This window comes from Nesoenas mayeri (assembly GCF_963082525.1).
Source record: "Nesoenas mayeri genome assembly, chromosome: 22".
NCBI classification, from domain to species: domain Eukaryota; kingdom Metazoa; phylum Chordata; class Aves; order Columbiformes; family Columbidae; genus Nesoenas; species Nesoenas mayeri.
The window spans coordinates 6,534,346-6,546,184 of record NC_137572.1 but is presented as its reverse complement, the minus strand read 5'-3'; the positions used below and the strand labels follow the sequence as shown (position 1 = coordinate 6,546,184).

General features: G+C 48.2%; 1 protein-coding gene across 2 annotated transcripts in view; it reads right to left on the bottom strand.

Moving 5' to 3' along the window:
- Positions 1–4,555: 4,555 nt before the first annotated feature.
- The window catches only part of NCAM1 (neural cell adhesion molecule 1), a gene marked incomplete at both ends in the record, with an annotated part of 76,791 nt that continues 69,507 nt past the window's right edge, over positions 4,556–11,839 (bottom strand). The window contains 4 exons of one of the 2 annotated variants that reach the window (XM_080358073.1): positions 4,556–4,676; positions 5,400–6,176; positions 7,131–7,247; positions 7,647–7,854. In XM_080358073.1, coding sequence (XP_080214199.1) covers positions 4,556–4,676; positions 5,400–6,176; positions 7,131–7,247; positions 7,647–7,854 — 1,223 coding nt within the window. The remainder of the gene's footprint in view (positions 4,677–5,399; positions 6,177–7,130; positions 7,248–7,646; positions 7,855–11,839) is intronic. The other variant, XM_080358074.1, reaches the window with a different exon arrangement.

The window sequence follows — 11,839 nt, the reverse complement described above, 5'->3', positions numbered from 1 at the left end:
AGAGCGTGGCTGCGTGCTCCGCGCCAGGCGCTGCGTCTTCCTGCCCCTTTGCCATGAACGGCAGGGAGCGCAACGGGCAAACACACAGAGGGAAGAGCCACCATTACCGAAATGGTGCCTAATGCTTTCCATACAATTCAGTAAAGAAGCACTTAAAATGATACCCTGAGAGCACGTGCATGTATATTCATACATTTATAACGGATGACAAGCCAACTATCTAGCATGGCTAGAAGAGATGAAAGAATCAGAGAAGCATTTTGGTTGGAGAAGGCTTTGAAGATCATAGAGTCCAACCGTTAAACTGTTTGCAGCAGATCTGCAGCCGCCTCCTTCAAGCTCCCCCAGCTTAGACTTACCCTTCAGCCCAGCCTGTGGTAGGACCAGACCTGCTCGGCCACGCTGACATTGACCGTCGGGTGCCATGGGCTCAGCGGGGGGAGGCAAGTTAGAATGACCAAGACAGGCAGGTCTGAAGGCTGGTGAATGGCTGAAGAAATACAAAGATCTAGTAAAGAATTTTCAGTTCTATTCGGCCCAGGAAAAGAAAACTCATCCCTCTTCACACACTGCAGCAGCAGTATATGAGGCCAAAGTGCTCTAGGACCCTCTACTGATCTCTGACAAAGGAGGAAAGACCACCCGAGCTCCTCATGGTTCATTAAGACGCTACAGCAGGAAACAAGCCAAACGCCAGGGAACAGCAGCACCAAAGTCATATGGGGCCCATCACAGCAGCTTTGCTGCAATAGTGTCTTAAACCACACCGTAAACCCCTCTTGGGACACTCACCACTTCGGAAGAGCCCGTCGGTGGAGTCACTGGTGTTCCTTCTGCAGTTTGGAACAGCTTGGACGCCGCAGCACGACTGCTCTGCCAACACTGCTGTGCCGAGAGCCGCGTTCCCCTTGTCTGCAGCCCAGAGCCTCAGCCACGGCTCAACTCACGCTGCGCGCACGGCAACGTGGGACCGCTCGCTCCACGTTAAGCTCACGTGTGGACGCAGCCCTGGGCTCCGTGTCTGCGCACAGGACCCGCGGAGCAGCTAAAGAAGGGCACAAAGGGCACGGACTGCGTGCGTGGGGCAGCTAAAGAAGGGCACAAAGGGCACAGACTGTATGCATGAGCTTGGTTTTTTGTAATTTTTATTTGAACACAGTATTCTGACAGAATGCAAAGTCAAAATCCTCAGTTAGTATCAGTATTTACACCAGTGAGAATGGGAATAAAGGTGGAATCGATGTTTCACTTGGTAAAAAGATTTTCTGTTTTCTTTCTTTTTTTTTTCTTTTTTTTTGATTTTTTGTTGTTGTTTTTGTCCTTTTTTCTAACAAGATGGAAGGCCCCAAAGTGGGGACGCTGGGTGAGGATGGCAACGGCAGCTCCGAGAACAACTGTCAAAACAGCCTAGTGTGAAAACCTGGGGTCTGAAGGCTCCATAGAAAAGGGTGAAAATAAAATCCCACTCTAAAAGCCGAACAACTGGATGCACTATTATCATCTTTACGTATGCGGCAGCATGAAATGTAGTCACTCCACAACTAGAAGCTGATCAGTCTACATTGCCATATAGATATATATGTATGGTATGGATACATATATAAACATATACAGCATAAACGGCATCAGGTTGGTCCCTCTTCAAATGTTTAAACAAAAGCAACGAAGTCTAAACTACCTTGGAAATTGGGAACTTCTACATTAAAATAAATTATTCGCCATTGAGGCCAAGTATAAAACCTCTCGGAATTGATCTCTGAGTATTGGGAGGTGTCGCAAGGGCATTGAAAGGAGCTGGATGGGCACTCCTAGGGTTCCGGCAATGCCTTGGAATGGTGCTCAGCCACAGGAGCGGAGGCACACGCTGCCTGCCCCGTCCTCTCCCCAGCCATGGACACGCCATGGTAGCGTTTTGTACCGTATTTCATGGGTTGATTCTTTAGAAAACAAAAATCCCAGGCACCGCGGGCCGAACTACCCGTAGTCACACTGGTACTGCTGCGATGGGTCATGCAAGGGCCAAACTGGACACGACGGACCCACAGCGCCCTGACACCCTGCGCAGGATGGGTGCTGCGCGCGTGCCTACGCCTGCATATCCAGCCATCCCCCATTCGCATCCCAGGAGCCAAGGAAAAACCCGCACACTCAGCAAGCGACAAGACCGTTATTTTTCACAGTTTGAAGCGATGCGATGCCACCGTAAGAGACCGCGTACTCAGAATAACACACCGATAAACGGGGCTCAACTCACCCGAGCCAACCTGCAGGCTGCCCCTACCCTCATCATCCCTCTGCTCATCGCCTTAGCACAACGCAATGGATGCCACGCTCAGCTTGGTTTGATTTTTCATTTCAAGGCTTCTGTTCCTTCTAAGAGTTGTTCTCTTCTTTGTTTTTCCTCCTGATTTGTTTAATCTGAACTATCGCTACACCTTCCACATCCAATCTATGTTGAAGCTTTTATTATTTCAATACTATGACGAAAAACACATTTCACACTAAAATAGTCACGCACCCACAGTGCACAAGCTTGCAGATCTAAAGTAGAATTAAAACAGAAAACAAACCCAACGAAAATAAAACAGAGAAAAAAAAACCCAAACGAAAACAAAAGCAAAAGCCCAACAGAAGGAACATCTCTATACAATGGGCTGGTCTTCCGCTCTATACCTCTGCCTTCCTTCTGCTCAAGCCTCCTTTCTTTTCACCCCAAAATCTCAGTGTTACTCTATGACTCCCAATTATAACCTCCCCCATCCACAATGATAACAGATGTACTACATCAGCCCCCTTTCCCAACTGTTACAGACACGATGCAAAGACAAGTGAAATCAACGGGAGTCTTGGCCATGATTTCCAAGCACTTGTTCTTCGTTTCATGGGTTTGATTCTGCAGAGCAGAATCAGTTGGAAGGGACCCCCAAGGACCATCGCGTCCAACTCCTGTCCCTGCACAGGACGAGCTCAGGCGATGGGACACAACAGTTCGGTTGGAAGGGACCCCCAAGGACCATCGTGTCCAACTCCAGGACGAGCTCAAGCGATGGGACACAACAGTTGAGCTGGAAGGGACCTACAAGGACCATCTGGTCCCAGTGCTGATGGGGCTTTGCAGGACAGGTCCTGCACGCTGCCAAGCACCCTCGTGCAAAAAGGTTTTGCCTTTAATTAAGACTTCTAGGGTCAAAAGAAATCGTATTTACTGACATACTAAGGAGGAATTGATACAATCAAACATCTGAGATGAGACCAGACCAGCCCTAACTGTACAATCTCCCTTCTGCTTCGCAAAGCTCCAGGAGGGGTCCATGAAGGAAAGGGGAGAATGTCCTAAAAAAGCAGAGATGATATTTCTCTTATGCAGTCAGGCCCAGGTCCAGCAAGGGACTTAAACTCGTGGTAAATTTAAGAATAGAAGGACTCTCACCAGCAACTCTCTCATTCCAAGTTAATGTGTTTCTGGGGGTTGCTGGGTAAAGACCTTGATTGGTGACAAGTGGTTTGGATACCCCCACCCACCCACAGAAACCCACGCAAACCCCAGCGTTACTTCTCTTCTTACTCCAGTAAGAAATAATAATAATAATTATAATAATAATAAGAACAATAATTAAGAAAAGATAAAGGGGAAACAACTACTGTAAACATCCATGGTTTCAAATGTCTCCCTTTGCCAAGCAAGCATGCTCTACCCTAGGATCTAGAGACCGTATTTACTTCTTTTTTAAAAAAGGCAGCTATTTTACACATACATTAAACACAAAAAAAAGTTAAAAAAATGTCAACTGTAAACACTGGAAAGAACAAAAGTTGGCAAAATTAACATAAAATTTAAAGAAATGTAGAGTCTGAATACTGCAAATCGAAATATATCCCCCCCACAGCTGCTATTTTGGCATTCTTCCTAAAAATAACGATAAAAGCCAAAGAAATGCCTAACGTGGAGAACAGAATTCAGTCACAAAGAGCTCAGGACACTTTGCATACTGAACAAATACAAGGTGAACAGAAATTATAACTTATTTATGAGGCTTTACATAGTTCAAACTCGACTGAAAAGTATAAAAATAAATTGTGGACTTTGTTCATTAAGTACCAGCTGTACCAATGATACAGCAGCTATATCTGCTATACTAATGAAGGAAACAACAGGGGTTATTTATTTCTCTAGGACTAGTTGATTTTGAGTGTCCCAATCACGTTGCAAATGGTATTTGCAATTTTGCTCTATTGGAATATATACAGGGTCAGCTAAGCCCTGATTTGGTGCTGGGTTTAACCCCGGTTTTAAAATGCATTACTTTTTAAAAGCAAGTGCACAACAGATAGAACTTTTCTAGAAATCTTTAAAAAAAAAAAAAAAAAGAAAAAGAAAAAGAACAAAAGAAAAGCAAAAGAGAGATGCCCCCCGCCCCCCCATTTATGCATTTCCTCTTTTGTTTGTTTTTTTAAAAAAAGGCAACAGACACGAGAAGAACGAGATGGGTGTTGTGTTTTGTGTTTTAAATGCTTGGGTGAAGTTGTTCTGTCACTCGTTTCCACCTGGCGCTGATCATGCTTTGCTCTCGCTGCCGTTTGTTTGTGTGGCTTCATTGGGCACCGTCTTCACTTCCGCGGGAGGTGCCTTCGTGTCCGTCGCTTGCGCTTCGGGTTTGTCTTCTACTGGGCTTTTCCTGAGGAAGAACCACCAAAACGGCACCGTTTAGAGACAGAGAAATACAGACCGAACTGCTGAATTAGTGATAGGGAATGTGTTTCTGGAAATGAGCAAATATTCGCCTTTGTAGAGCCGCCTGTGGCTGCAACACTGATTTGCCCCAAGGGAATCAGGTGGGCAGCACAGGTAAAAGAAGGAGGCTGGAGCGGCAGAAATAACCCGGCTCTGCAACCCACCGGACCAAGAACTCATGTACATGCCACAGACATGTTGCCATATCCTTTTGCCAGTTTAGGGACAAACCAGAGGCACCGTGCTCCTACCGTTTCACGTGGCATTAGTTCCTGCCCTGCCTTATGTTGAAATAAGTCCTGCTCTGTTAGGAAACCCAATTTGGGTCACTGTGCTCACTGAACTGCAGGAACTCAGCGCTTCCTCTGCATCAAACTGCCCTGTTTCTCATCAAAGAATAACCTATAATAGACAAATCTGCATAAAAGTCTAAAGAATAACACTTTTATTATAAATTCCTGTGTTTGTCTTTGCTTCGCTGGCATAGCCTACCCTGCTTTCCTCCTGGACCTTTTAAAGCCACGTCCTATTTAGTTGGTTCAAGGTGAGTTAGTTTGCTAAGGAAACAATGAGATTAGTTACAAGAACATCCAACAAGAACACAGCACAAGCACCAGTGCACAAGAGACACAGCACACAACCAACAGAAGATTAAAGGCGGCCATACTCGGTCTTTGCAGGTGCGGCGGGTACAGAGCTGTCTGCAGCGGATGAAGCAGGCTCGTGAGCCTGCCCGCTAGCCACACTGGGAGGAGTAGCAGTGCCAAGAGCTGCAAAAACATCCTTTGCAAGATCAATGTCTGGTGTCTTGAAGGCCCCTTCGTCCATTTTAAAGTCCTCGTTCTGGGAGGGGTTTGCGGTGCTGCCTGAAGCAGCCTCGCTCTTCACATTGCTCGGGTTCTTGGTTGTCTCTGTTGGGCTCTTCACTGTACTGGGCTGCACAGCTTCCTTTTCAGGGCTCTTGGTGCTGGAGACCTCCTGCTTGGGCTCTGATGGAGCTGGAGGGCTAGTGAGGTTTGCAGGGCTTGAGGCAGCTGGCTTGTTAGCAGCCGCCGCTTTGGAGGCCTCGGCCACGTTTGCAACAGCGCTGGGGCTGAGCACCGCGCCTTGGTTGGACAGGACACTTGAAGACAAATTGTTAGTAGCTACAGCAGAGCTTGGGGTATCGCTGAGATCAACGAGGGGGGCCACTTTGGGGGTGGAGGAGGGTGGTGGTGAGGAGACAGAGGCCCCTTTGGCTGGAGTAGCCTGGCCAGGCGACATGGAGTTTGAGTCGGGCACGGCCGCAGCTGGCAGGGCCATGCTGGACGTCAGCGTAGTGGTCTCACTGGTGGGGCTGTTCTGAGCAGTGGCAAAGGTTTCAGTGACAGTGTCAGAGTTAGTGGTGCCCGTGGTTACGGAAGGCAGCATGTCCTCAACGGTAGCTGCGGTATCGGCGGGGTGCCTGTGAATGGGACAGGAGTAGAAGAGAAATAGAGACAATGAAGCCCGTAAACGACGGCAGGGGAGCAGAGTGTAAGAGTGAGAAGGCAGGTGGGTGGCACAGCAGCGGCACGTGGGGACAACACACACAACACAAAGAGGTGCTCGCAGGAGCAGAACCCTTTCGGAGGTCAGATGTGCGAAGGGTAGCAAGGACTGGCTAGGATGCCTGAAGGACAACTAGGAAGAGAAAGAGAGTAAAGAGGACGCATCCCTCAGGACTGGCTTGCTCACACAGATTTTGGGTTAAGTCTCAGCCAATAGTAACCCTGCCAACTTACAGAGACTCTTCTCTTTTAGCTTAACTTACCCCTCAGCCTCTTCCACCTAACCTCACAAGGAAGCCTTCCACCAGTTCCCTGAGCCTGCAGCCCTGTGCCATCTGTCAACACGCAACAAGGTCCAGTGCTACCCCTGAATCCAGTCCCTCATCTTGGCCCCGTCCCCTTCCCTGCGAGTCTCAGACCTTCATCAAACCACACAGAACAGGATTATTTTTCTCACACACACGCATAAAGAAACACAGAATGGTTTGTGCTGGAAGGAATGCTAAAGATAATCCAGTTCCATCCCCCTGCCGTGGGCAGGGACACCTTGCGCTAGACCAGCTTGCTCCAAGCCCTGTCCAACATGGTCTTGAACACCTCCAGGCACCCACAACTGTGGGCAGCCTGTGCCAGGGCCTCAGCACCCTCACAGGGTGAAGAGTTTCTTCCCTATAGCTAATCCAATTCTACCCTCTGTCAGTTTAAAGCCTTTATCCCTTCTCCTCTCACTACACACTCTTGTAAAAAGTCCCTCTCCAGCTTTCTCGTAGACACCCTTTATGTACTGCAGGGCTGCTACAGGGTCTCCTCGGAGCCTTCTCTTCTCCAGGCTGAACAACCCGTGCTAAGAGCGACCCATGCCAACGTACTCTGGCTCTGTCAGCGGGGTGGTCTCGTTGGGCTCTGTGTGTTTCCCTCCGTCGTGGTTGGGGGTCCGCTCCTCTTCAGTCCGCACCTCCACAATGGGCTCCTTGGACTCATCTTTCCTGTAACAGGGAATGACATGGAGATTGCTTCCCGTTCGCACTGGGTATCCTCCTGCAAACACGCTGCAAATGTCAACAGCGAATGACAGAAACAGACTGGACTGAACAGCAGATCACTTCTTTTTGTCACTCCCCCTTCCAGTTATTAGCTACAGCACGCAAGACCACCATGACATCCAGCATGTGGGCCAGCCGTTTGATGGCTACTAACAGGAACAGGACAAAACCCCAACTCCCTTCCTGGAATATAAAGCTAACCCAGCGTGGCTCCAGATCTTTTCAGTCCCTTCCCATCAGAGCTGAGGAACCCAGAACTCCCCGAACCAGCTTCTTTTCTAGAGCTGCTGAAGGGACACACAGATCAACAGAAGGAGCAACATAAGCGGTGACAGTACTCACGAGAAGGCGGCCTTGCCCTCCTCCATGTCTTTGCCCTTGGCTCCGGGGCCGGATTTGCCGCACAAGTTGACCGCAATGCACATCAGGAGACCACACTTGTTCAGGAAGTAGCAGGTGACATCCACAGCCACCAGGAGCAGCACAAAGATTACAATGAGAATGCCTACAATGGCAGCAGTCCCAAGGCCTGATGTAGGGCTAGTGCTGGCTTTAGAGACCAAAAAAAGAAGAAGGCGTTTTAGTTAAAAGGCGAGTTGGGGCTAGTGATGGCTCACATTTGGCTATGCTTCGGTTCTAAGTGTGGGTAATTTACAGAAGGTGCATTCTCTCTCTAGCAGCCTTGTGTTATAACCAATACTTTAGGATAAAGATATTTGGGGCAATCTGCTTGAAAAGACAGATTGACTTGGACCTAACGGGGCTTTTCCCATCCCTATTGGATCAAGGCCTGGAACGCAGACTACAGCAATTAATCAATCAGGGAGTGAGGATGTCATGCATTTTTCCTCTTCTAATGTATTCAGGATTCTTGCGTATTCAATAATTAACATGTTCCTGTTCACACCAGCTCCTGGAGAAAAAGCTAAAAGTGTGTCAATCCTTCTTCTCATCTACATCATCTGTCTGTGAACGAGCTACTTGGCAGGCTGGTTCAGGTGCAGTAAGGACAGTATCAGAGAGAGGGTAACAGGATCACAGCTCCTTGTTGTGCCCACAGAATACACCTCATCTCAGCCACCAGAGCTGGGGTGAGACAAAACAGTCCTGGGACACATGGAATTTTCTCACGTGCTAGAAGATACCCTCTGGAAAATTCCATTCAAATCACAGTCCTACTCTCCTCTTCCTCTCCCCACCAGCTTTTACAAGACCTGTCAGTATCAGCTATAAGCCCCTTAAGGGTATTATCTGTGGCATAAACCGCATCAATAGCCTCACATATCGCCCACACCTTTTCTGTGCACCACTGCACGTGGCCCACGTGAACTGCAAAAACCGCAAACCCGTTAGGAACCAGTTTCTTCCCTGCGCAGGAGTCGGTTTGCTGTGCTGTGATCAAAAGGTTCGGGCATTCCCACGGGATCCTGGGCCAGCCTGTTACCATTTCACTGTGGCAACACCAAGGCACACGTATGAACAGGGGTGCAAGGAGCTGGAAATGAAACAACACCGCTGTCTTTGGCATCAGTGTGACTAACGAGGGAAAGATGCTCAGAGGAGACACTGGGGAATGTGGCGATTCAGGGAAATCTCACCATTGTGGTTGAAGAGTTAAAAAATGACTTGGGAAAGTCAGTCAGCGTAAGTTAAAAAAAGAAACGTGCAGGGATTAATGAGGTCATTGTATCCCTCTACAGAGCAGAATAGTACAACCAGTAAAGGCACTTTATTCAAGCAAAGATGCAACACGATTCAAAATCCAGAAACAGAGGACGGATGAGCTTAGGCTATGAATAACACAGGAAATTTTAACAGAAATCCCCAAATAAAAGTAAATGTCATATCTTTCTTCGCCAAATATGGTTGAATAGAAATCACCTTCACTGCTCCCAAAGATCCAATTTCTGCTATGATAGCTACAAAAAGCCCCCTCTGTTCTCTGTAACCACTCAACAGGGAGCTGCAGAACAGGCACAAGCCTCCCTGCCTGGTTCCTCCCTCCAGAATGGGTTCAAACGTCCCCTCCTGGTTCCTCCCACCAGAACAGGTTCAAGCGTCCCCTCCTGGTTCTTCCCTCCAGAACGGGTTCAAGTGTCCCCTCCTGGTTCCTCCCTCCAGAACGGGTTCAAGCGTCCCCTCCTGGTTCCTCCCTCCAGAACGGGTTCAAACGTCCCCTCCTGGTTCCTCCCTCCAGGACGGGTTCAGACCTGCCCCCCTGGTTCCTCCGTCCCTCCCCAACCATCTCCTCCCCGCTGTGCCCGGGGCTCCAGCCTGTGCCAGCAGAGCCCGCAGGGAGCGGAGACGGGAGAACAAGGGCAAAGCCCAGAGGAACGCCCTTGCTTTTGTGTATCCTCAGATCCGATGTTTCAGATCATAAAACTGGGCCAAGGTCGTTGCCTGATTTAGTAAGAAAGCCCTGCAATTTTCGGTAACTTTCCAATCTCTTCGACTAGCTCTCATTTTATAAATTCTAACTCATCACACGAATTGATATTCTACATCTTTCAGAGACCAGCAATAAGGAAGAATAATATAAGAATCCTTAAAGACCTCATGAACTTGGAGCCTGTTGGTGCTGCGTTTCTTTTTTCTTTATATATTTCGTAAAGGAATGCTGCTGTTGCTATAAAATGCAGGAAGCACGTAGCATATTATTCAGTTTCACAGGCTGGCATATTTGATTAAATTGATCTACGAATACTTTCAGAACTATTCACTCCATCCTGTAGCCAAATTTATGTCGCATTTAAACAAACTAATATTTGGACATTTAATATCCGTAATGAGTTTGCTGGGGCCTAAAAAATGCAGTGTATAAATAGGGAGGTTGAGCATCAGCTGCTGATGCTCAGTGTACGAGTACATGTACATCCCCAGCGAGAGCTGACGTGGGAAATAGATGGTGAATGTCTCTGGCCTGATCCAGAGCACGTTCAACCTGACGAGAAGCTTTCTTACAACTCCCTTTTGCTGTTACCAGGGCTACGAGGAATAATATTTCTATTGGTGTAATGAGGAAACTCTTTTCAGAAGTAACCCAGACTGTGAAGAGTGGGAGAGCTCCAAAAACCGCTGTTTATCTAGCAGAAACTAGGAGGTATGAACAACTGCAACTGATCCTGGTGGAGCAGAACGTTATCAGAGAAAGCCCTCCTCTAAAATGAAGACAAAGTAATGCTTTGACAAACACCTTTGAAAATATGTAGACACTTAACAACAGATGCTGCAGGGAGTGGAGCATCTCCCGTGTGAGGAAAGGCTGAGGGAGCTGGGGCTCTGGAGCTGGACAAGAGGACACTGAGGGGGGACTCATTCCTGGGGATCAATATGGAAAGGGGCAGTGTCAGGAGGATGGAGCCAGGCTCTGCTGGTGACAACCAGGGACAGGACAAGGGGCCATGGGTGCAAACTGGAACACAGGAGGTTCCACTTAAAGAGGAGAAGAAACTTGTTGGGGTGAGGGTGTCAGAGCCTGGCCCAGGCTGCCCAGGGGGGTTGTGGAGTCTCCTTCTCTGCAGACATTCCAACCCGCCTGGACACCTTCCTGTGTAACCTCATCTGGGTGTTCCTGCTCCATGGGGGGATTGCACTGGATGAGCTTTCCAGGGCCCTTCAACCCCTGACACTCGGGGATCCTGTGGGGCGGAGTGGCTGGAATCCCACGGGCCATGGGAGATCCTATGAGGCTCCGCAGTTCATCACACACATGGAAACACCTTTTCCAAGGGCTGGGGTTCCAGGCTGCCTGTACGTGTGACTGTTCCTGGGGAACACGTGCTGGCAAAGCTGCGTGTGTGCGCTGGAAACCGCTCCCGGAACAGCAGGAACGGGCTGCAGAGGTGCTGCTCGCTCTGCACGCAACGCTAGGTAAAGTTACGGTTATTAAAAAGATCTTACCCAAACTGTGAGTGTGAGGGTGAGATACAGCTCAACCTCAGCTCGGAAACTCTGTCTGTGGATAAGGGGAAACCCACAACATGAGCTGATACCAGATCTACGGCTCGACTTAATAAACAGGTCACACAAGTTTTTAGTACTCTTTAGCACTCTTTTAGTACTCAAAAAGTACTTTCAGTACTATTTTAAGGTACTCTTTTTGTACTCATTTTAGTACTATTTAGTACTCTTGCTGTACTGCAGTAAGACTAAGGTGCAAACTCAAGAGATCTAACAAATTCTTTATACTCTAGAACACTGGAGGTGAGGGGTTTTTAAAGGAAATCCACGTGCTTTTGTGTGCAACACCTGCACAAAGCTTTCATTTATAATTTCGATAGAAAAGCAGCTCACAAGTCATAATGAACAAGGTCTGGATAAACAGAGCAGATTTATGTGCAGAGCACAAAATGCATAGTTAGACAAGATAGCCGGCAGAGTTTCCTGGTTGCCCCTATCAGAGTTTTGTTAGAAGGTTGATCCCATTGCAGACAACTGCTCCTATTTGGGACCCTCTAACAGACCGTTCAATGGCTCCGGCATCACTTTCACCCTTGGCAACATCAGCCCCACAGAGAAAGAGACACGGGGGGACA